We start from the raw sequence: 24,750 nt of genomic DNA, 5'->3' as shown, positions 1-24,750 counted from the left end.
AGAAAAGAATCCTAACAGTGGTTGCTTCTACAAGTTGGGTAGGAACGGGAATTGAGGGATTATGAAGGAGCATGAGGGAAAGTTCTACAGGGTAATATTAATGTTCCAGATTTGTTAGAGTTTGGGATACACAAGTATATGCACTTGCCAAAATTCAGCAGACATACACTTTTTGAGCTGTGTATTTCATTACATGTAAAGTTTACCTCAAATGGAAAAGAGTATAAACAGATACCGAACTCCAGTAAGTGAACGCTGAAGTATTTAAGAAAAGTACTAGTTTTTGCAAGTTACTCCGTTTTTATTTCCACTGAACTTAAAATAATGTCATGTGAAACTGCATGTGTCTCAGGCAGTTATTATTACATAAATTCATTGGAAGATGAAAAAAGAAGAAGGAAAAAAATTTGTCACTTACTAACACAAGGGCCATGGTCAAGTCGTTTTAGCAATCTATGCCTCGGCCTCCCCTTGTGTAAGAGAGATAATGATTATTTGCTTCATAGTGTTGTGAGGGATCACTGAGATGAGATACACAAAGCACCTACCACAGTGCCTGGAACACAGTATATATTTGATGAATGGTGGTTAATAACAATATAGAGAGTACAACACCAGTAACAGTAAAAACAAACTCTTCAAGGTCTCCTGCTAGTTAGCAATAGAGCTAGTTAATTTAATTCCGAAGTCTGTGCTCTCCATGACTTTGAGGAGTGGTGTATACTCATCTATTTAGCTTCCTCCATTTAGCTTGAAAGACTAGCCATACACTCCTTATTTTTATTAAGAATAAACAAAACTAAACAAAACTTTAACCAAATTAGGTTTAATTCGTTCAGTGAAAAATGTCCGGAACAATAAAATGCAAAAGGTGAAAACCTGAAATTCATTAATATCTGTCCTTTATATTACATATTATAAAAGACATATTTTAAAAAAACAGCTATTTAACATACTTGGAAATTTTATCTGAGTGGTATGTGCTACATTTTTAAAAGACTGTGGACTAAATTGTTATGAAGACTAAAATAACATTGATATTGTATTCGTTTAAATAAATGGGGATTTCTTGTTATCTTTTTTCTTTCTTTATTTTCTTTCTTTTTTTTCTTTTCTTTTTTTCTTTTTTTTTTTTTCACAATTTTACTTGAAGGGATTATGGAATTCACGTGTCAAGCGTTCCCTCAGCCTTATTTTCAATACTGAAGGGGGAAAGAAAATTCCTGGCCAGTATACAAATTCACTATGTACTTTTTCACCTGAAAAGTGCTTCCACTAATAATTTTTAAATCAAAGCTTCCTTTCTATAAAAATGCTGTAAATCATTCTTTGTGGAAAACTGGAGTGCATAATTAAACATTCTGCAGAAAATATTAGCAGTACTGGGAGACTTCTCCGCAGTGGTGTTTTCATCCACTAAAATATGACCGATGTATTCCAACGTGCCTAGTCATTTCTGTGAAATTGTACTTTTGGTTTACTCAATAAAGTTGAACTTCTCAATAAACTGGGCTCAACACTTCAAATCCTTTAAACCGCCTTTTGAAGCCACAAAGCCTCCAATTATCTACCTATCTTGGTATTTCTCTTAGTAAATATAGAACCATAATGGTGCACACCATCATTCTGCCGGGAGAAAATGGATAGGCCACTCTCCATGCTGGTATAATAAAGACTTCTATCACAAAGAATAAACAACTAAATGAGCAGCAATAAACTTAATTTGCACATTAGATATGCTTTTCCAAGTTCCGACATTTCAGTTGAAAATAATGCTGAAGCAATGAGGCCTATAATTGAACATCCAAAACTTCTCCAGTGGGGAAACAAAAACAAATGTTGCCTGCAAACAAGATCATTTTTATAGCCTGCTGTTACTCTGCTTTTTAATAATTTTTCAAATGCCAGATCAAATAATTTCCCTTTTTATGTGATTTTCATATACCTCTTAAGTGTATGTACACACTGTAATTTTATGCCAGTCCTCCGAAATGAAAACACCTAAACTCTCTCTCTCTTTGATTTCCTGTTTGTGCCTACGGAACATGTCCTCAGATTACACTGGGCATCTTCTGAGGCTCTGGCAAGGCTGGTGCTAATTGCGCTCCCAATGTTTGAACGGAAAATGGCTTTATCCTGCCGCATGAGTGAAATAGAAATCTCTGACATACAGTGCAGATAACTTCAGAATCCTCTTAACACAGATAAGCCATATCCGCTAAAAACTAAGCTGGAAAATATCTTACTCTTGTAACTATTATCTTTTTACATGTTATCTAACAACAACATTTCTTGCATGACTGAGGCTGATAAGTCAATTCAAAGAGAGATGATTGTTTCATCAGCTTTACCGAAATTTCTCATTTGCTCCTTACCACCTTATTACCAGTAAGGTCACTATATGCTGATTTTGGTATGAGAAACAAAATTATATTTGACTCTGTAATGACAATCAGCTGAACATCATAGACTAGAAAATACAAACACACAGACACACAAATATTAAATCATCTTAAACAACCAGATGACTACACTCTTAATAGTCAGGAAAACGGTTGAATCAATGCATATTATTATAATTCTTTCTCAGATTAAAGCTTCAAATTTGTAGGATGTAAAATAATAATTCTTCATCAGTAATAGCTTTAACATTCTTAGTTGAAAGAGAATTAGAGATAGAAGTCCAGTTAAGAGGATATGTTAATGACAGACTTATCTTAGACCTGTATTTACAAAGCAATCACATAGTTTAATAAAACTCACAGAATACAGATCAATAAAAAATCAAAGTTCTTAAAGATGCTTTTATTTGTACTGTACACATTTTGTGTTTATATAGTTATTTTTAAATGTATGTTTTTGTGTTACTATATGTGTATGTGTTTCTTTATAACATGGTTCTTAACGATGGCAAAGAAGCAAATAGATTCGCCTTAAAATGGAATGTGGGTATTTTATGAAGATTAAAAACAACAAACACAATTTCCTTCTCATTATTAGACATAAATGAGTGAAAATTACTTGATATGCATGCATACTGATATATGCCCTGTTTGCATATGTAAATGATTCTCTTCTTTGTGCTGAAAATATTGGAACAGTGAGTTCTATCCATGAAGTCTGCAGGATTGTCATGCAGTTTCACATTTGTTCCCCCTTACAGAGTAAGGAGTTCTCTATGTATTAGAAAAACATAACTACAAACCCTAAAATAGGGAAAGTGAAAACATTTTAGAAGTTCATTTTTTTCCTTTGATGTTCGTTTTTGCAAAGTATCCTAAGCTTAACCCCTGAGAAATAGAATAGAAAACCTTCGTATTTTAGAGCAAGGAAATCAGAACAGAGATTATCTAAGAACTAAAGAGTGTAAGATAAAATAATTTCACTCAATCAATAATTATTTATTGAACCATACAGTTCCCAGGACTGTTCTAGGATTTGTGACATTCCTGCCTTCTTTATGCTTCTTTCTAGAGGAAGGGAAAGAGGAAGAAAAAACCACAGACATGACAAATAAGTGAACTATGTAAGAAAATGGAAAATCCTACTGAGGAAGGAAGAGCAGAAAAGATTAAGGTGACCAGGAATGCAGATTGGGATAATTTTGTTCCAATAGCCCCAGCAAAGAACACTAGAAATAAATAAAGCTACATTGAGTTTTTGTGTTTTGCTTTGTTTTGTTTTGTTTTGTTTTGTTTTAAAGTGAGCAATCTTATTTTGTTATTTTCTCCCTTGTAGAGAGAGTTGATGGTGTGTTTTATGGACTATCTCAAATTACAGATGAACCTGTTTCTATCCAAAGAACTGGGAATCTACCTGGCAAAAAACATGGCTATGTTACATATATTAAATACCCAACTGCTGTCTTGAGAAGTAAGCATTGTCCAGCTTCTTCAGAGTTACATATTTATGTGAGTTTCCTCCTTTTACTTTTCTCCTATTTTTTGCTAAAGGACAGTATCACTATGCCAAATGTTTGAAACATTTGACAGTCCAATGTATCCAATAACTTTTATCACCAGAATCTCTGGGATGAAAGGATGCCCATCACTGTATTTTAGCAGTAAAACCATTGGTCCAGCTAATGGATTGCCAGTATTCTATGGAAACTTTCATTGAGAAACTACATTTCTACTACTGATACCTTCTATCCTTTACATTTTATGTTTTAATTCCCTCTGGATTTCTCCATTCTTGGAAATTTTTTTTTAAGATTTTATTTATTTATTTGACAGAGAGAGAGAGACAGCCAGCGAGAGAGGGAACAGAAGCAGGGGGAGTGGGAGAGGAAGAAGCAGGCTCCCAGCGGAGGAGCCCAATGTGGGGCTCGATTCCAGAATGCAGGAATCACGCCCTGAGCCACCCAGGCACCCCGACCATTCTTGGAAAAATTAACCATGATGCTGTCCTCCACCATATTTTAACCTTCTTCATATTTTAAAATGAATGCCTACCACCTGTACCTTCTTAATTTGAAATAAGGGAATAAATCTCCTCTTTTTATTTTTCCTTAATGCTGAAAAGCATTTATGTTTTTCAGTATATGGTAGTACCAAACATTTGCTGGAGAGATATCCTATCATTAGATAGAGCTACATTGCTTGAAATGTTAGGTCCATCTCTGTTTTAAAAATCTGATGACAATACAATCTTAAGGAATGTGCCACACTGGTAAGATTTTGACAAAAGTTACATCAATCACATTTCCCCTGAATGTTTCAGACAATTGTCAGCAGGCATAACGTAATATGGTTAAGCCAATGTTGGCAAAAATACCTTCCAGGAATAAAGGTAGGTATTTTTTTTTCCTTGAGACATTTTAAAGGATAGGTGAAGTGTAATAGCTAACTACTTTTTATTTTATATATTTATTTTTAATAGAAATGATGATAAAGCACTGATTGCTGAATTTAATTATTTGGGCTTAATTAGCTGTTCAAACTACTTTATCAAGACAGTCATTTTAATCATCCAGGAGGCAATGAAATGATAAAAGTGACATGTCTTCCAGTAAACATACTAGTTTTATGAGCTGAGATTCAACAAAGTAAAGTAGCAAAGATGGGGAATAGATACTTGAATACTAATTATGTCCCTTGGTGATATATGGAGGTACATTTGTATTGATAGTAGCTTAAAAGTCTGAAGAATAGAGTATGCAGTTTTATCATCACAAATTATGTGAGCTTACAGGTTTATTCTGATGGGACAATAATAATGACTTACACAGACACAGATATTTTAATTTTTTTTTCTTTGAAACAAACTACTCATTAAAGTGTATGCAAGAGGTGTCTGCATCTCCCTAGCTATGCACCTAGTTTTATAAATAAATGAACTGGTTATGTACTTGGCAACCTTATATCCATGGTAAAATTTTCATACAAAATGAGAGTTTCTGAAGGAAATTTAACCAAGAAAAATATCATCAACTGACTTTATCAAAATGTTCATAGCTTCCTACACTAAGGCATCTGTGAAAATTCAAATGTTTTAGGTGCTGGTTTTCATTCTGTTTAATTACCCACTGACAGTATTTCAACTGCCAAAGTGTTCACATCCGCCGTGGTATCCCACTGGCAAAGTAAACATACTATTAATGAATATGGGAACACCACTCTTCAATAAATTGTGAAATCAAATATTTCACACATATAATATGATACAGGTTTGACACTGTGATAGAGGTTGTGATAGGCATACAGATCTCCAATGTTCATCAAGCACAAATGAAGATAATAAAATACCTTTTACGACTAGGCTGCCAGTGTTCTTTGCAACACCAAACTGATTTGTAGCTATGCAAGTGTATGATCCAGCATCTGACCTAGTAACGTTATATATCTTGAGGCTGCCATCCTCTGAGAGAAACACTCTAGAAAGAAAATACATAATTAACAGAAGTAAGGTTCTTAAAATAAGCCTTAACCATTTATTTTCATTTTAAAACATTACTAAAACCATGAGCATATTCCTTTCCTTTAATCCTATTCCTCATTGTGAGCAATCTCTGAATCCCCACAGTAGAATAAATGATATTTGCTTTTATTCTGACACAGTATTGATAATTATCATACTATCACTTGAATTATCATTGTTGATTTTGAAGCCCATTAAAAATAAAAAGGATGCTTGATGCTACAGTGCTCATTTGCTTGATTAATAACAAATGCAAGTATTCACTATGCATTTTGAAAAGTCAACTCTCTGGTGAAAACTGAACTTGGCATTAGAGAAATGCAAGCTAATTTTCACATTGTTTAGTTGTAGTTTTATAAACCCGCTCTTACTTCGCAATGGCAGTATTTGCCAGGGCTAGTGAACTGAAGGAACCACCTATATGGTTCATAGCCAAACAGCCCAGGCTTATCCTGTTATGTGGCCTATCCCATAAAAAAGGGTAAAAACATAGAAAGAATGAAGCCTTCATTAATCAGACTGAATTAAATGGTCCTAAAAATACATGCAATCATATAGTACATAATGAAGGGATAGCTGATTAAGAAGTCCTAATCTTTCATAAAATGATTCTTAAGTTTTCTCTGAAACTCAGAAATAATCAAAAGCAAATATCAGACCACTGTTGTAATCAGGGAAAGCCCAAGATTGGTTTCTTCACAAAATCACCATTAAGTATTTTAATAAGGAGACCAAAAAAAAAAAAAAGGAAAAATTAAAGCATGTGCCCCATTTTATGTCTTACAAATATAATTAGCAACTTTTTAAAAACACAGCTCTTAAAATACTAGTAAGTAGTAGGGTTGTACAAAAATAAGTGATGAAAACTAATTTGCCACAACAATAATTTTAAAAGAAAGAAAGACATAACAATTGCCATGCATGTCATATCCATTAACAATACCAAACAGTATTTGTTTCATTGCAAACATATCATTGTGCCTAATATGTGTATCACACATAATGTAGCTAATATAATTAATTACCCAATTTGAAACCAAGAGAATATCAGCCAACTACAATTTGTATGAAGCCAGCTTCCGATGTTGGATTTATTATTAGTGATGTGTTCCACATTCTGTCATCAAGTGAGAAGCTGGGGCCACGTCTGGGTTTAGAGTGTTCCATGGCATATAATCAGATTTTTGTTTAAGTCATTATCTTAGAGTACTCCCCAACAGCAGACATCTGATATCTCATTTATTTTCTGAAATGTCTAGATTTCTTGGTTGTGATTTACATTAAGAGTTGAATCATACCATTAATGACACAGGAGTAGTAAAACTATTCTAATATGCAGCAAACTCCTGGCCAAATATAATTCTGTATCTGATTTAATTAGAAGAGATCAATGTGAGAACCATTTGGGTGCATAACATATCTCTGGAACTTAGGAAAAACTAGGAATTTCCAACAACACAGAAATGTTAAATTTTGGCCAATAAGACAATCTAACAATATAAAATAATTATATTTTGATATCTAAAGGTCATCAGACAAATGTCCCAGCTAGTAATGCCAGTGTTTATATGTCATATAATTTTTCACTTAGCTTTCAGAAAAGAACAATTCATGTAAAAAGTGGTTTAATATTACTACCCTTTTCAGGGTCATGATATTTGTTCAATAATGTTTGCTAAATTGAATTGAAATTGTCATCATTGAAATTGATTATTTCTGTTGAAATATTAATCAGTCAACTGATATTTCTCAAGTGCTTACTACTGTTTGAAATACTGAGAATGCAGACCAAGAAAAATTATAATCTGTCCAAGAGTAAATAGTTAATAAATATTAGAGAATGAATTGAAAGTTATATCTGATTATCTCTAGCACTCATCCTCTTTCCACAACCACCCATAGTTACTTGCAGTAGACTAATTGTCCACATTAATTATGATGTTTAAGAAGTTCCTGTTGAGTCATCATTAGATGCCCTTAGAATTGTCATCTGTGTTTGCTTCTTAAAATGTGGTCTCATCCCAGACTTACTGAATCAAACTTTGCATTTTTACAAGATATCCAGTGATTGGTATGCACAATAAGGTTTGAGAAGCATTGGATCAATTAATTATAAGTTAAACTTTAGTCTGTAAAGATTGTCTTTATTTTTAAGCAAGAATCCATACTGTTTTCACAAGATCAATGTGCAAAAATGTATAAAAGATAAAAAAGGTTAGATTTAAATATTTTATGAAAATAACCAAATTAGTAACCAAACTGACTTATCACTATTAAAAACAGATGATTAAAAAAATAATTTTCCGTAGCAACCTAGGATATAGAAAGCCAGAGATTTAACTATAACTAGAAATTTTGTAACATGATAAATAGTATGAATATTTCAACTTATCATTTAATTTTTTAAATTAATAAGATGGTAAAATATTGTAAGAAAACTTAATCTGTGGTAACATAGATGGAATCAAAACATAATCATAGCCCTAATTTTATGCAGAATAATTAAACGAAAAATAGTAAAAAAAAAAAAGTGAGAATACCTAGTTCAGTCACAAATTAAAATGTGGCTTAGCAGAAATGATTAAAACAAAAGAAAGAAAAAAATTAAAAGAAAAGAAAAGAAAAGAAAAGAAAAGAAAAGAAAAGAAAGAAAGAACAACCAACTAAAATCAAACCGTACTTAATAGTTGACATTTTCAGGTAAGGAAGAAAGCACCTATAAAAATTAGCTGAAACATTTTAATTCATGGTTTTGGTAATATTCATAGAGAAAGATAAACACTATTTTTTTTTCTTCTTTTGGAATATTTTAAAATGTAGTTAAAATGGTATCTGCAGGGATGGAAACGACATATTTATTAAATATATTAAAATAGTCTATCTTGATTCCATATAAGCTTCTTTGGTGTTTAAAACAAAACACAGCCACAAGTATAGATAAGCTTGACTATCAAAAAATTTGAGAAAACATTCTAGTAATAAAAATAAAGATTTTTGTGAATAATTAGCAAAGAGAATACAATTATAGAGAGGGAAGCATAAGGTAATCAAGTGATTAATTACATATAATACATATTTATATTTCTATTAGGACCTAATGCAGAGATTATACTGTTAAAATCCTAAATTCAATAATTCTAAAAATTCTAAAATTCTAAATTCTAAAAATTCAATAGCAATTTAGGAACAGAATGGAAAGCCTAGGAATAAACCCATGATTATATGGTAAATTAACCCATGACAAAGGAAGCAAGAATATGGAAAGAGGAAAGGACAGTCTCTTCAACAAATAGTGCTGGGAAAACTGGACAGCTACATGCAAAAAAATGAAACTGGACCACTTTCTTACACTATACCGGAAAATAAACTAAAAATGGATTAAAAACCTAAATGTGAGACTCGAAACTATAAAACGCCTAGAAGAAAATACACACAGTAATTTCTATAACATTAGTCATACAAACTTTTTTTTTTTTTGCTGTCTCCCTTGGCAAGGGAAACAAAAGTAAACTTAGAGTATTGACCATACTAAAATGAAAAGCTTTTGCACAGCAAAGGAGACCATCAACATAATGACAAGTCAACCTACTGAATGGGAGAAGATAATTGAAAATGATATAATCCTATAAGTGGTTAATACCCAACATATATAAAGAACTTATATAAATCAACACCAAAAAATCCAAATAATCCTATTTAAAAGTGGACAGAGGACCTGAATAGATATTTTTCCAAAGAAGACATACAAATAGCCAACAGAAACATGAAAAGATGGTCAACATCACAAATCATCGAAGAAATGCAAATCAAAATCACAATGAGATATTACCTCACACCTGTCAGGATGGCTAAAATAAAAAAGACAAGAAATGACAAGTGTTGGTGAGGATGTGGAGAAAAAGGAACCCTTGTGCAATATTCTTGGGAATGCAAACTGGTGCAGCCACTGTGGAAAATAGTATGGAGGTTCCTCAAAAAATTAAAAATAGATTTATCACATGACCCAGTAATTCTACCACTAGGTATACCCAAAGAAAACAAAAACACAAATGCAAAAAGACACACAACCTTGTATTTATTGCAGCATTACTTCCCATAGCCAAGATAGGGAAGCAATCCAAGTGTCCATCCATGGAAGAATGGATAAAGAAAGTGTGGTATATATGCAATGGAATATTACTCAGAATAAAAAAAAAAAGATCTTGCCATTTGCAACAACAGGAATGAACCTATAGAGTATAATACTAAGTGAACTACTCAGAGAAAGAAAAATACCATATGATTTCACTCATATGTGGAATGTAAGAAAGAAAAGAAAGAAAGAAACAAACAAAATAAAAATCTTAAATACAGAGAACAAACTGGTGGTTACCAGAGGGGAGGCAGGTGGGGGGGGGGTTGGATGAAATAGATAAAGGGAATTGAGAAGAAAATTTAATAGCAATTTAAATATTTAAATGGAAATGGAGCAATGCTAAGACTTTCTTCCTTCTAAACTTACTCAGCAAATGCTAATATCTACTGAGTTCAAGGTACGATGTTAGATGTTACAATAGAAATATGAGAAACAGGGTGTTAATTACCAAGGACACACTTCTCTATGATTTAACTCAGTGGTCAAAATCCAAGGAGGTTATTATTATGAGTCAACTCTACACAGACCCTCTACTAATTGTATAATAAATGTCAACTTACTGAATCCTCTGGGATTCTGTCAAACCTCTGGGCTCACTATTGTTATCATCCCCAAGCTTCCTAATGGGAAACTGAGACAAGGAAAGAAGCAGTAATGTACTCAAGTTACCCACTAGGTACTGTAGGGCCCAGATTCCAACTTGTCTTTCTCTTTGGACCAGGAAGTAACTATTTGAACAAGTGCTCACTTAGTTTCCAAAGTATTGTTTACTAATAGTATTGTTACAAAAAGTACAAACTTGAGCATTTTACTTATTTTATGTGAATATACCTTTGTACAGAGTAACCTTTAATATTGGAGACACTCTCATCTTCAGAGAATCCATATGCATATTTTCTCAGGGTTCTAAACTTTTGTGAACTCTTTTTTTTTTTTTAAGATTTTATTTATTTATTCGACAGAGATAGAGACAGCCAGCGAGAGAGGGAACAAGCAGGGGGAGTGTGAGAGGAAGAAGCAGGCTCATAGCGGAGGAGCCTGACGTGGGGCTCGATCCCATAACGCCGGGATCATGCCCTGAGCCGAAGGCAGACGCTTAACCGCTGTGCCACCCAGGCGCCCCATAAACTTTTGTGAACTCTTAAAGGCAAGTTTGATTTCCCTACTATGTGAGAGTTTAACCATAAAAATGAGGCAATAATGATGACAATACTAAGAATTATTTTTCTCCTTTTCTATGCCATCCTATGCAATAGGGTATTATTAGCACAGTTATTAGCAAACATGGAGTTTCAGGTCAAACTACTTTGCCTGTTACTGAACCTAGGCCATAACATTTAATATTTGTAACCACTGGGCCAAGTTACTCAACATTCCAATTCCTCAGCTTCTCATATGTACCATGTGGATACTGATATTACCTGTGTCAGAGAGTCATGAGGAGTGATCTAAACTGTTTGAAACGTTTAGCTTAGCACTATGCCTGACTGCTAGTTAGCAGTCAATAGGTAGGTTTTTAATGAAACAGTTTCTCATTCTGCCAAAGAAGATAGGCACTTCTGTAACTCCACGAACAGTGAAAACATTGTTTTTTGTCACACTCATTTTGAACAAAAAGACCAGAGAGGTATATGCCCGGCTCTTTGAAAGGAGCCTAACTCCAGGAAGACTGTTCCCAACATTAAGCTTCGCTGAGACCCTTCACTGAATTCATGCAACCTCCCATCTGTGTACTTGTCAAGTTATTCTTCCCGATCCACAATGTTCTCATTTTTATTTTGGGAAGGAAAATAGGGTTGCTATGATAATTGAATTAATTAAATGTTAGTTATTAATCTCATTCTTGCTTTTCATTGATACTAGTTTTTGGCCTTTGCTCTCCTCCATGACTCAGAGTAGGATTTTTGATTGTCATTTTGGCTCTTACTCATGCCTGATATCTGAAAACTCTTGTCTGACTGGATTCAGCAGTATATTTTGAGGTTTTAACTATCATGGTTATCAGTCCCTGGACTGTGTTGGGTTTGGTGCCACTGGGCTCTGAAACTCAACTTACACTGTATGTATATTTCCTTTTGAACACTTCCAATATTATCAGTTCATAGTTAAGCAATAAACACCCTTCCACCCCAGTCTCCATTCTCAAATATTCACTTAATTAGAATATTTCAACTGTTTGCACTATTGAATAGAAAAATTTCCCCCAAATTACCAAAGCTTAGTACTCTATTTAGATGGTTAAATCACAAATTAAGGCATTTGCATTTAAAATGTTCTGTAAAAATTAGAATTTAAAGTCATTTACATGTGTAGATGTACCATGACCATTCAACATTTGAAAAATTAATAGTCGGCATTTGTAATGTACTACATTATTCATCTAAATGCATTCTGGGCATAAAAAAAGGTAGAAATTCAGAAGTACAAGCTGTGTGTGACAGTCAGGTGACACTGGTAGATTTTATGGTGGCAGTAGAAAATAGAATATGTGGACAACTGAGCCAACAACATATGTAAGCATTTCAAGTTTAACTGATAAGTTGAAGGAACACTATATAAAGTGATGGAACATCCAACATTTCAGTCTTCCTATTGTCAGGGAATGTTAGTGGCATAAACAGAAAACAAGAGTAATAGCCTACCCATTTGCCTGATTTCATACTTTTGCTTTCTGCTTGATGCGTTATTGTGAATGAAATATCAGCAAGATGGACTACCAATGAAATGAACTGGTAGGAACCCTTTACCTGAAAAGTATGTCAAATTTTGTGTCATTCTGAGGAACTACAGAAAGACTAATGTGGAATGTTTTTATCCTTGCTTTCCTGTGTTATTATAAACCTACTAAATATAATAGGCATTAGCATTCACATCTAGTTATGACTACAGTGAATCTAATATATACCCAATCTTTGGTTAACCTACATTAACAAATCTGTATACGTAGATCCCACATGAATCAAAAATGATGAAGGCTCTATTTTTGTTTGTTTGATATCAGTCGTAGCCCATCACGAAGTTAGAGGGTGCAGAAGATCAGCAATAGCTAAATTTCTTGAACTAAAAGAAATTAGGACATTGGGCAATTATAATTCCTTATTGCTGAAACTAGAGCAATACTGCTATTTTTATAGTTAGATTATTAACTGGAATACTGCTTCCAGTTCTGTCTAAAGATAATACTGTAGACCATGAAATTTTAATTGACGGTCTAATTTTACTGATATCTAGAAAATGTAAAATAGATTGGATTAAAATGAGTTAGATACGAAGTAGAAAAGTGTGTATAAATTCCGACTCTACACAATTTAGGTTTTAGGTAAAGTGTCCCACTGGAATCCATTTTAGATCAAATATTGATATTACATTTTAATAATTTTAGCACCTGATTATCATAGCTAAGTTGCAATATCTATGCCGATTTCACTGTCATTTAATAAAATATCTCTTAAAAATTCCTTATTTCAACAAGCTACAAAAATGACATGATCTACAAATAAGTAAATATCAAAGCTAGCTCATTTAAATCAAAGTAGTTTTTCTTTCCCATCTGTTTAAGTCAATAACTTTAAATGGCTCTAATGGTAATTATACACAGAAAATAGCTCACACCTCTGGCCAAGGGAAATTCAAAGATTTAATCAATGGATTAACGCAACCCTATTTTATCATTCCTTATAAGACTATCAGAGCAGTAAAAACAAAAACAAGAATGAGATCACACACACACACACACACACACACACACACGCAAAAGAAATTATTAAATACATTATTTGTCTCTTTTACTTATCTGCCATTGAGGACAGAGCACAGATATACTTTTCAAGAGTTGTGTAAGTCCCAAAGAGAAAACAAATGTGCATAATTTGCAAATCTTCCTTAAGAGTACACCCTTCACAGACTTGCCAGATGAAAACCCGAATAAAGGCTCTTCCCAAGTGCCTAGCAGAGTATTTGCCCTCCCATCTGCTTATCTGACTCCCATGCATCTTCCCAAGCCTACTCTGGATTCCCACTGTTAAAGACCCACCTTATGCATTCCCTCAGGTTCTTTTAGTACCATTGGCTGTCAAAAGTCCAGATAACACAGCCCCATCATAAAATGGCAGCTAGCATATAAGCCCCTTTTTCTTTCCTTCCAAAGACTGTTCCCACATGTTTCTGCCTGGAGATAGTCTATGTGGCTGACTGATGCCAAACTACCAGTTGCATGTTTCTGTTCTTAAAATTAGTCAGTAGCCAATGCAATAAAATATGATCCTGCATTGTTGTCCGTATGTACCTGCCTCACTCTTAGCTGTTCCCCAGGGAACCTGGCTAAAATATGCAGCTTCTCGACCACACTGCAGTACTTTCTCTTCCTCTTTCTCCAAATACTAAAGATGAGTAATTTTTTCCATATCAAAAACTGATACACAAGGAGGTTTAATACTTTACTTAACCACAGCCAGGATGCAGGTATTCCGATCTTGAGTCAGTACTTTTTCTATTGAACCATTATCTGAATCATTATGCTACCTTATATTTTGAATTTTCTTTTTTTTTTAAGATATTTTTTAGAGCAGTTTTAGCTTCGCAGTAAAATCAAGAGAAATGAACCGATTTCCCATATACCCCATACATGCATAGCTTCTCACATCATCAACATTCCCACTGGTGGTACATTGGTTATAACTGAGAAATCTACATTGGCCCATCAACATCATCATCCGGAGTCCACAGTTTACCTTGGGATTCACCCTTGGTGCTATACATTCTTGGGGTTTGGAAAAATGCATAATGACATGTATCCATCACTACGATCACACAAAGTACTTTCACTGACCTAAAATTCATCTGTGTTCCACCTATTTATTCTTCCCTCCACTAATTCCTGGCAACCACTGATCTTTTTACTGTTTCCATAGTCTTGCCTTTTCCAGAATGTTATATAATTGCAGTCGCACAGTATGGGACCTTTCAGATTGGCTTCTTTCACTTAATAATATGCATTCAAAATTCCTCCATTTCTTTTCATGGCTTGATAGCTCATTTTTTTTTAGCACTGAATAGTATTCCATTGTCTGGATGTACCACAGTTTATTTATTCATTTACTTCCTGAAGATTATCTTATTTGCTTCCAAGTTTTTGCAATTATGAGTTAAGATAATATAAATTATACTGTGTAGGTTTTTGTACAAACATAAGTTTCAAGTCCTTTGGGTAAATACTAATGAGTGTGATATTTGGATTGTATGGAAAAAGTATGTTCAGTATTGTAAGAAACCTCCAAACTGCTTTCTAAAGTAGCTAGACTATTTTGCATTCCCATTAAAAATGAAAAAGAGTTCCTGTTGCTCCACATTTTAGCCAGCTTTTGGTGTTAGTATTCCAGATTTTGGCGATTCTCATAGGCATGTAGCAGCATCTCATTTTAATTTGCATTTTCCTGATGAAATAGGATGTGGAAAATCTTCAAATACGTGTTCACCATCTCTATATCTTGTTTGATATGAGGTGTCTCTTAAGGTCTTTGACCCTTTTTTTTTTTTCTTGTTTTCTTATCCCTGAGTTTTAATCATTGGTGGTATATTTTAGATAATAGTTTTATATCAGATGTATATTTTGCAGATATTTTCTCCTAGTCTATGACTTGACTTCTCATTCTGTTGGCATTGTCTTTCATAGTGCAGTTTTTTTTTTCCTTTAATTTGAATGAAGTCTAGCTTATTGTGTGTTTTTTCCATGGGTCTGCCTTTGCTGTATCAGAAAACTCATGGCCTACCAAAGGTCATCTAGGTTTCCTCTTATTTCCTTATCTTCTGGGAATTTTATAGTTTTGTGCTCTACATTTAGGTCTATGATCCATTTTGAATTAATTTTTGTGAAGTGTAATGTCTGTGTTTAGATTCATTTGATTTTTTTTTTTTTTGCTTGTGTCTGTTCAATTGTTTCAGCACCATTTGTTGAAAACACTATCTTTGCTTCACTGTATTGCCTTAGCTCCTTTGTCATAATTTTCTTTTTAGACAAGTTTTCACTCTCTAAATGGACTGTAAAGCTAAGCTTTTTGAGGCAAGTGATATAGGGGTTTTAAGACAATGGACTCTAAAGTCAGGTTGCTTTTTTTGTGTTCTGGCTCCCCCTTTTTGGCTCTGGTATTTTGGAAGCACCTGCTTAATTTCCTTGTAAAATTTACATGTAAGTGGTTATAATGGTAATAACATTGGTTTGTTTTGGAATTAAATTTTAAAATCTATTAAAAATATCAAGTATATATAAGCCTAAGGTTAATGAGAGCCCCCCAAATGGTAACTATCACTCTTGATTTCTTTGTATTCTCTAAGAATATCTATAATTCATAGGTACTTAGTAAATATGATTTCTGACTATATTTATTCTGAAAGCCTTAGCCTTTTCTTTGTAGGTCTACATGTGTATTTATTAATATTATCAGTAAATTCAGCAAACCAACAAAAAGTCACTTAGACAAATAATATCTTTGGTTAAAAACAAATGCTAGGTATAGGTTTAAACAAACTGGTTATTTGGCTAATTGCCTTTGTTAGTTTGAGGACACCACATAAAGTAGCACAAGAACTGAAGAGATACGTTCAAATCAGTCTTACCAAGGGTAAGACTTAAGTACATAGAGCAAGCCTTAATCATTCTTTTGTACAATTCCAATCATGAAACTCAAGTGTTAACAAAGGCTATCATGAAATCTTTCAAAGTTATTATGTTGTATGGACCCTGTTGCGGGGGGAGAGGGCGTTCCTTATTAACTGATTAACAGAAAATACAGGAATTCTATCTGTAGTATTTTCTTGGCCTCTGTCCTAGCTCCAGACAAATAATAGTGTTTCTTTGGTCCCTTGAACTGAGTTACATTAAGCATGGTGTGTTTAAATTTATATGTGCAGTGGGAGGTGGGTAAGGCAGGAAAAGTAAAAAACAAAAACCTACATGAAGTGGCATCACCAATTGGCAGCACAAATGAATTCAATTTTGCTATGTTTTGTCAGAAAGTACATTGCTCTGGGTGCCTAGGGGAAAGCAGGCATGCATGGGTGACTTTATGCTGTCCCTTTTATACCACTCTCAACAAACGGGAGGAACATCTATTTCAAACACATTAAATGACTAAAGATATGCTTCCCTAGAAGTGATTAATCAAACATGATTTGGGGGTCATAACACAACTAACTGGAAGGGTTTAACTGACAAAGGATTGTTTAGAAGTGCTACCTGCAGATTAAAATGGACTCAAACACCTTTTAATTTACATGGAATTAAAAACATCACTGATGCCAGTGTCTAATTTTTTTTTTTAATTTCTGGTTTTGGCAGTTGTATTTTATGCCTAATGTGTACTTAACTGATGTGAACAGCCAAATATTTCAAAGTTAAGTCCTCGGTTCAACTGTCCTAAACTCCAAAGCAGAAACCAAGCATCAGAGATTCAGACCTTAGAATTCATCAAAATGTGACTCCTTGTTTAATACACTCAAATAATTTAAGCACCAGCTTTGTAGTGGCTGACACACAACACAAACACAGATTCTGGGTGACTGAATTGTGACACAAATTAGGAGATGGCAGATAAGAACAGTTGTTAAATAACATACTTATTTGGTGTCATGATGTGTCTTTATTCCGATGGCATGCCAGGGTGCGCTGCTAGGCTGATTCCCATGAAATGTTAAGGAAATGTGATTTAACATTAACAAAAAAGCATCAGATGGAAAGCTTAGCTAAATTAATCCAGTGTAAGAGGCCTAAGAGGAGTATTTAGCTGTTCAGTAGAAGAAGGGAAGGAAAGATAAAGAAAGTGTCTCCATTTGCTGCAGTATTTTGGGATGCTGGAGAAGACACAAAAGGGAATTAATACAGATTCATATGCTAACACACCTTACAACCCAAGCAAATCAAAAGAAAAGATGGGAAATTATAAAGCTGACAAAGGACAAAAAAGTTTGTAACACAGGACTTAAAAGACATCTTTTTAAAAAAGTAGGCTCCTAAAATAACTACAGGAGAGCCAATTGAAAACACAACAGGAGAGAGCTGTGCAGAAAGGAATGGAGAAGTTCAAACATTGTCAGGATTTCTGGCTACACTTCCATTACATTTATGATGATGAGCCTATTGTGTGATCTCCTTAAGACTTTGAAAGTTTGCAAATGTAAAGTTGTATCTGCAGCATACTTTGAGATAGACAGACAAGATTCAGATACAGTCCTGTGACCTTAAACCAGTAACTTTATCCCTGAAGTGCTTGGTTTCCCTCAAGCATTTAAAAAAAAAAAAAAGTGAGGAAGTTGGGCTGGAACATTTATGATTACTACCCCTTTTCATTCTAGCTCTGTCCTTTGGTTATTTCAGAACATGGTGTATCTGGGAACTGCTCTCCCCTGCCATCTTGAATGTGGTTGTAAAGGTAGATGTGAGTGGAGTTTCCAATTCTGGATGTGACTCCTTGTCTGCTAACTCTAATTATTTCTTCTTAATTACAAAACATAATTTCATACCTAGATCAAGTCCTTCACGGAGCATAGGGAGTTTATCCTTATTTATTGAATTTGCATATCTATGTCTATATGTCACCAAAAATTATATTGTAATGTTACATTAAAAATCCAATCAGTCATTTGAATACTGTATGTGTAGGAAGCTAAGCCACCAAAAAGACTGATTCATTTTGTTGGTCTGAATTAAGACTCCATCTACCAGGGCTATGACAAAATATAGACTTATTCTATACCTTTTATTGACGTAAAAATAGAATTTGATTGTATATATCACTGTTTTGGGAAGAGTTGTAGTTTAAACTGAAAAAAATAATGAACAAATAATGTGTATAGTATGATGGCCTGCTTTTAGCTCCACAGATGGACACTATATGACACTGGAAAACTGAACTAAAAGCCTACATTGTGGTGTTTAAGATTGCACAGAGATCGGAAATCAGAGCCTCCTGGAACTGAATGCATTTCTATTACTCACTAGCTGTGTGACTGTAGATGTGATGTTTAACTTTGCTAAGCCTTAGTTTTAACCATGTAAAAATACCAATAAATAATATCCCCCTCATAGGTATCTTGTGAAAAGTAAATGAAATGTATCTAAGATCTTAATCACTACTCAGCCATGACTGGTACTATAAGTTGATATTATTACTATGATTATGATTATGATTTGATGAGATTCAGGGTCAAAAATGACAGGACAGATTCCTGATCATATTGGTTAATTTAATCTGAGATAGAATGAAAAAAATTGTATAATTAAGAGTCTCTAAGCAACCCCAAGCAGTCAAAAAGTCAACCATTGGATGGCTCACAAAATGATTTGTGTCTGTAATTAGAGGAATCGTATCCTGCGTTGAAGAAGGTAAGTGCCTATCCAAACCTTCAACTGGCATCATGTATGACACTGACTATGCAGTAAGATAGCCACATAAAAAACTAGTTCTTCCCATCTTTGTTTTCTAGGAAAAAATCCTACCTACCCTTCAACTGCCAGCTCAGTTACCTCCAGCCTGAAGCGTTTCTGAACTCCTGCAAGCCGAGTCAGTCCTCACCATCTTCTGTTTGTGATGACACATGCCCCACTGCACTGGAGCTGTTGACCTGTCTGCTTCCCCCATGAGACACAGAGCTCATTCAAATTTATAAACCCAGAATTTTTCACAAGGCCTGTCAAATTGGTTTGCAACTGTGCTTATAAATAAATGAATAGTTTGACAAGTCACACTTGAGAATCAGATTTGTCACTCCAAATCAGCAATTCTCTAACTGTGCTCTTGGGAGATCTAGTGCATTCTTAGGGCACACCATGGGCTGCTGGAAGGAAGCCAGCTTGTGGCTGCGGGGGAAGCAGGCAGGGCATTAAGAGGGGCTCTGGTTTTCCCTCTAGGTCATTAGCCAGATTGGTTCAGTTTTAGCTGTGTTATGAAATGGGCTCTAGCATAAATTTCATTTGGAAGCTAAAGAAAAACAAAAACGTCCCCCTCGACCCCAAACATAATTCTACTGTGGGGAAAAAAGATAAAGGAAAATGGGAAATAATAGCCAGTGACTTAAAAAATGGTCTGACAAGCCTGACTCTTCATTGTGAAGATATTAACAAGACTGACTTTCACACAATTGGTCAGGCTTTTATTTCTTCAACTGGATCATAATTTCTGTAAGACAGCCATTCTATCCCTCCTATTTATTTCTATTGGTTTATTTTTCATATGCCCATTAGCGTCTATGAGAAGGTGAGGGTGTAAATGTACCTGTAGAACAAACATTTTCTTTCTAAGTAAGGAGCATTGTACTTTAAGCAAATCAAGCAATCTTAAAAGTCAAACTAAAAACAAAAGGTCATTTGTATAAACTGCACTAATAGCTGACCTTTTCTGTCTATAAAATTATTGCTGTTGAATATTTATGTAAACTTTGGAAGATATAAATGTCACTCAGAAATTAGAAGCAAACACTAAAGTAAGTAGATATCATTCCAAGGCCAATTGTATTCATATTTTCAAAAAGTAACTGAACTGAGGACTTATATCTCTTTGGCAGTGAGATAAGATGAAGAATCAAGCATTTTAACACAGGAAGCAAAGTTCTGGGGGGAAAGGAGATAAAATGAAGTTTCTAGTTTTCAAGTACTATGTTTGCATCAAACCAGTATTTCTCCAAGGGGTATTCAAAAGTCTCAGCTTCTCTTGAGAGCAGAGGGCGTGAACTTATATTAAAAATGCAGATTCCTCAACCCTGCTTCCTACCTACTGACTGAAAATCTTGGACATGGCTCTGGGATCTGATTTTTCACAAGGTCCTTATGCATGATCAAGTTTGAAGCCTACTGATACAGACTACGAATTCACAGCCACTCCACAATGAAACTTATGATGTACTTCTTTGAAGATATAGTGAGTGCAAGAATATAAGATGCCATTTATTTGTGGAACTTCTTTCCTTTGTCATATTTGCCCTTGGTTTAAAGCTACAGGATGTTATTACCCATCATTAAAACACTTTAAATAGGGAACTACAGCAATAATAGTCTAACCCAAGGCGGTGGTGTAAAAGAGCACACACCCAGCTGGGCAGGCTGAGTTTAAAGGCAGGCTTTACATCTTTAATGAACCGGAGCTTTTCCAGGCCATGGCAGGCAGGAGGTTTTGCACACATTGTGCTAAAGGGTCAGTGCTCCAGACCAGTGGAGGCCAGTGGGGATAAAGAAAGGATTGGATGGCAAGAGGGAAAAATGAGGGCATGACTGACAGGGGCACACAGGATTTTAGCTTGTTAAATCTTTGCGTGACAGAGGCAAGAGTATCAGATGGCTCTTGACATCTTCAGCATGTATTCCCCTTGGAAAGGCTCACCTTAACAAGACTCTCAGGAGTTGAGTATGAACAATTTAAAATTTTATTACAAAGAGGCAGCACAGAAGGGAGATTGGAATAAACCTGGCATTATGCAGACTGTCATTCTTCCTTAAACATGGGAACATATGGTTCATTTGCCTATTTGATACTCATGCTACCTGATGTACTAAGCACTATTACATTAAGTAGTTGGTGATACAAAATAAAATTAGGTTTATTTGCTTGTTCCATTAGGAAGCTTTGCAAGGAGGAGAAAGAGACAGAGAAGCCTGTTTGCTGGTTGCTACATTATGGTTTAAAAGTTGCATTTAATAGACATGTGTAGAGGGGCTGTTTTATTAAGGTTTTACTGAGGTTGAGCACTTGGGGGTAAAGGTAAAAGAAAAAGGAACAATGGTGATTTAGAAAGCAGATAGTGAAAGATACATAGAGAAGGGTCAAACAGGAAGGGAACATCATATAACTGGTCCCTTATATTGAGGCAGACAGAGCACCCCCATTAGCTGATGCCCCACAAGGTAAGATGGCCGTGAAAAGCCTCCAGTGGAAAAGTGAAATTGGAGCAAAGTGTTGGGCAATGGGTACGTAACCAAAGGAACTACTTTGTCTAGCTGGTTTAGCAAAGAGTGGAACAAAGACAAACTAATTTTTATTCTGTTCATCTTCTGTGTCACTCTGCTAAGGGCTTTCAAATAGGTCCTCCCAAGGGTACATTTTTAATCATGAAGAGAATAAGATCAAATGACTTTCTCAGTAACCATCAATTCTTTCTTGGCACAGAGAATGCCCTGTTCCTCTCTTTCATCCTCGTCTTCGCTACCTTCTCTCTTATCTCTTCCTCTCTCCACTGATTCACTGCCATCTTTCAACTCCTCCTCCCCTTGCCCCAGCCCCTTCCCACAACTGACTATTGTGTTTAGGAGGGAGGTCACAAGGTGCTGGGGTCCCATGCAGATGGAAGTGGGCCTGCTAAATTTTGGGCTCAAAGGCAAACATATTGAATAAGCACCACTACTAGATTCTATGTACCTAAGAGATTCACATATTCCCTTAAAGTACATGCATTGTGCCAAGGGCCCAGGGCCACACAGGGCTTAACTGTATCATTATTACGGGATAAATCACACAAGATTCATGGATTTGAGAAAGTCTGTTTGTAACTCTGCATGTCTCTCTCTCTCCCTCTCTCTCCTTCTCTCTGCAACCCCAAGTGGATAGAGGTAATAGAATTGGTTCTAGGGAGTTCAGCAGTCCTCTGATATCAAATTGGGGAAATATGATCACGTTCTGAGACCAACTGCCAAGGGGCAGAACCTCTACTTTTCAGTTTGATATTCAGTGAATTTCAAAGTATCTTTGTATTTACCTCTTTGAGATTACTAAGGTAAAAGTGGTAGAAACATACATAACTATGTGACAATTGTGTTCCTCAGAAATGTATCTGCATATGAAAAGAAGTATAATCTGATATATTGCTTGACATATAGAAGTTGCTTAAAATGGTTATTTTCAGTATTGATGACCATTTGTCTGATATACAACTGGATTTTATTTTACTTTGTATTGCTTTATTTTATTTTATCTTAGGAAGAGAGAGAAATGTGGCGAATTTTTTTCTTTTTTTCTTTCTTTTTTTCCCAACGAATGAGGAAGAAATCTGGTGGATTACTTATTAATTCAACCATCTTTCAATAATAGGAAAAACACTCTATCTCTTTATTTTTATTGCTCAGAGATTGTGCACTCTGACCAAATCTCAGGTGATTTAGGCATTGTATTTAATGCTGCCCGTCAGAGGACAACTTTGAGCTGTCTGTCCAGCAGGTTAACATTTCCTATTAAATTCATGAGATGATCCCTGAACAGGTAGCCAGCAGTCACTGGGCACAAGGAGATAAATCTAGATCTTTGATTTCTGTCAGTTCACTTGCTAACTGGATCCACAAGGAAAAAAAAAAAGAAGTGATTAATCAAACTTAGCAGATGCGGAATTGATTCCCTCAGTTGCCCAGAATGCCTTCCAGACACAAGCTTAATCTGTATTCATCTTGACTTTCTGTGGTCAAGTTTGTGGTTTTTACCCTGGCTGGTAGAGGTAAGAATGTGTAACTGAGATTTACCTCAATATTAGGATCAGAGCAATAATGGCAGCCAATGGCAGTAGAGAATACAGATCACCCAGGCTTTCCACACAGGCTGCTTTTTTGAGTCTCATACAACCATACGGGAGAGACAGGTACTATTTACTCCATTTTTCAAGTGATTTAACTGAGGACTACTGACGTTAAAGGACTTGCTAGAAGTTATCAACTGTGTGAGAAATAGGGTTGGGACTTGAACCCAGATCTTCTGACTCTCAATGACTTCAAAGAAAAACACTTTCTTACAAAAGGATAGTGTCACATTTTTGACTAGCTTAACGTTTTACTCACAACACCTAGTACAGTATTTGGAACTTAACGGGTATTCATTAAATATTTATAGAATGAATGAGCACATCATGGGCCTATTAACTATTAAGTAAGTTTTTGATTTAACTGCAAAATGTCTTAAGTCAGGTAGATACAAACGAAGCAAAGTAAATTTTAACTTTCATTGATTTAGCAACACAAAATATTTATTGAATGTCTGTTATGTCCCAGGTTGGAGCTGGGTTCTGGGACTACCATGGTGAAGGAGAGTGGTGCTAACTAAGCTATCCTGCTGCAGTTCAGCTGCCAGGACTCTCTAACCTCTGAATCCATCCAATCAGATCATTTTGGCTGTTTTGATAATTCACAGCAATCATCATGTCTGGCTCAATCACTTGGTCACCTGAGGAAATCAGTGAAAGACATATAAAATTATAACTGTGATAGTAGCTGCAATTTTAACCTGGCACACTAATATTTTGCATTGATTTCTAATATATAATCTCTATTCTGGCAGTCACTGCATGGCCACAGTGTTTAAATAAATTCAGAAAACAGCAACCTAAAAAGAAAAAAACAAAACAAAGTGGTTTTATCCAAGGTCAGGTCACTCACCAGTGACAGAGCTGGGATCAAAAATCCCTGTTTTCTAATTCCCAAGGCAGGGCTCTTTGCACTACACCCCTATTTTCCCCACAGGAACATACCTTTGCTACTCTTCAATTTAGGTGCTATTGCTAAATGACTTGTAGCTCCAAAACGAATGAGGTATATGTTATAAGACCATACATTCCCAGCAGGAAACAAGGTAGCCTTTGGACTCTGTAATGCTATCCATCTACTTTTAGTTGTAGGAAAACTTTTCTGCTTGGACAGACTGCCATGAATACAGGCATTTACAAAGACAGAAATCATA

The 24,750-nt window shown here is 35.0% G+C and overlaps 1 protein-coding gene across 1 annotated transcript in view; it reads right to left on the bottom strand.

The window, feature by feature from the left end:
* The window catches only part of CNTN6 (contactin 6), a 269,942-nt gene that overhangs the window by 42,238 nt on the left and 202,954 nt on the right, over positions 1-24,750 (bottom strand). Inside the window, 1 exon segment of the mRNA XM_011220649.3 lies at positions 5,748-5,875. Within this exon segment, the coding sequence (XP_011218951.3) occupies positions 5,748-5,875 (128 nt within the window).

This window comes from Ailuropoda melanoleuca, chromosome 4 (genome assembly GCF_002007445.2).
Source record: "Ailuropoda melanoleuca isolate Jingjing chromosome 4, ASM200744v2, whole genome shotgun sequence".
Taxonomy (NCBI): Eukaryota; Metazoa; Chordata; class Mammalia; order Carnivora; family Ursidae; genus Ailuropoda; species Ailuropoda melanoleuca.
This window is presented reverse-complemented; position numbering and strand designations above follow the sequence as displayed.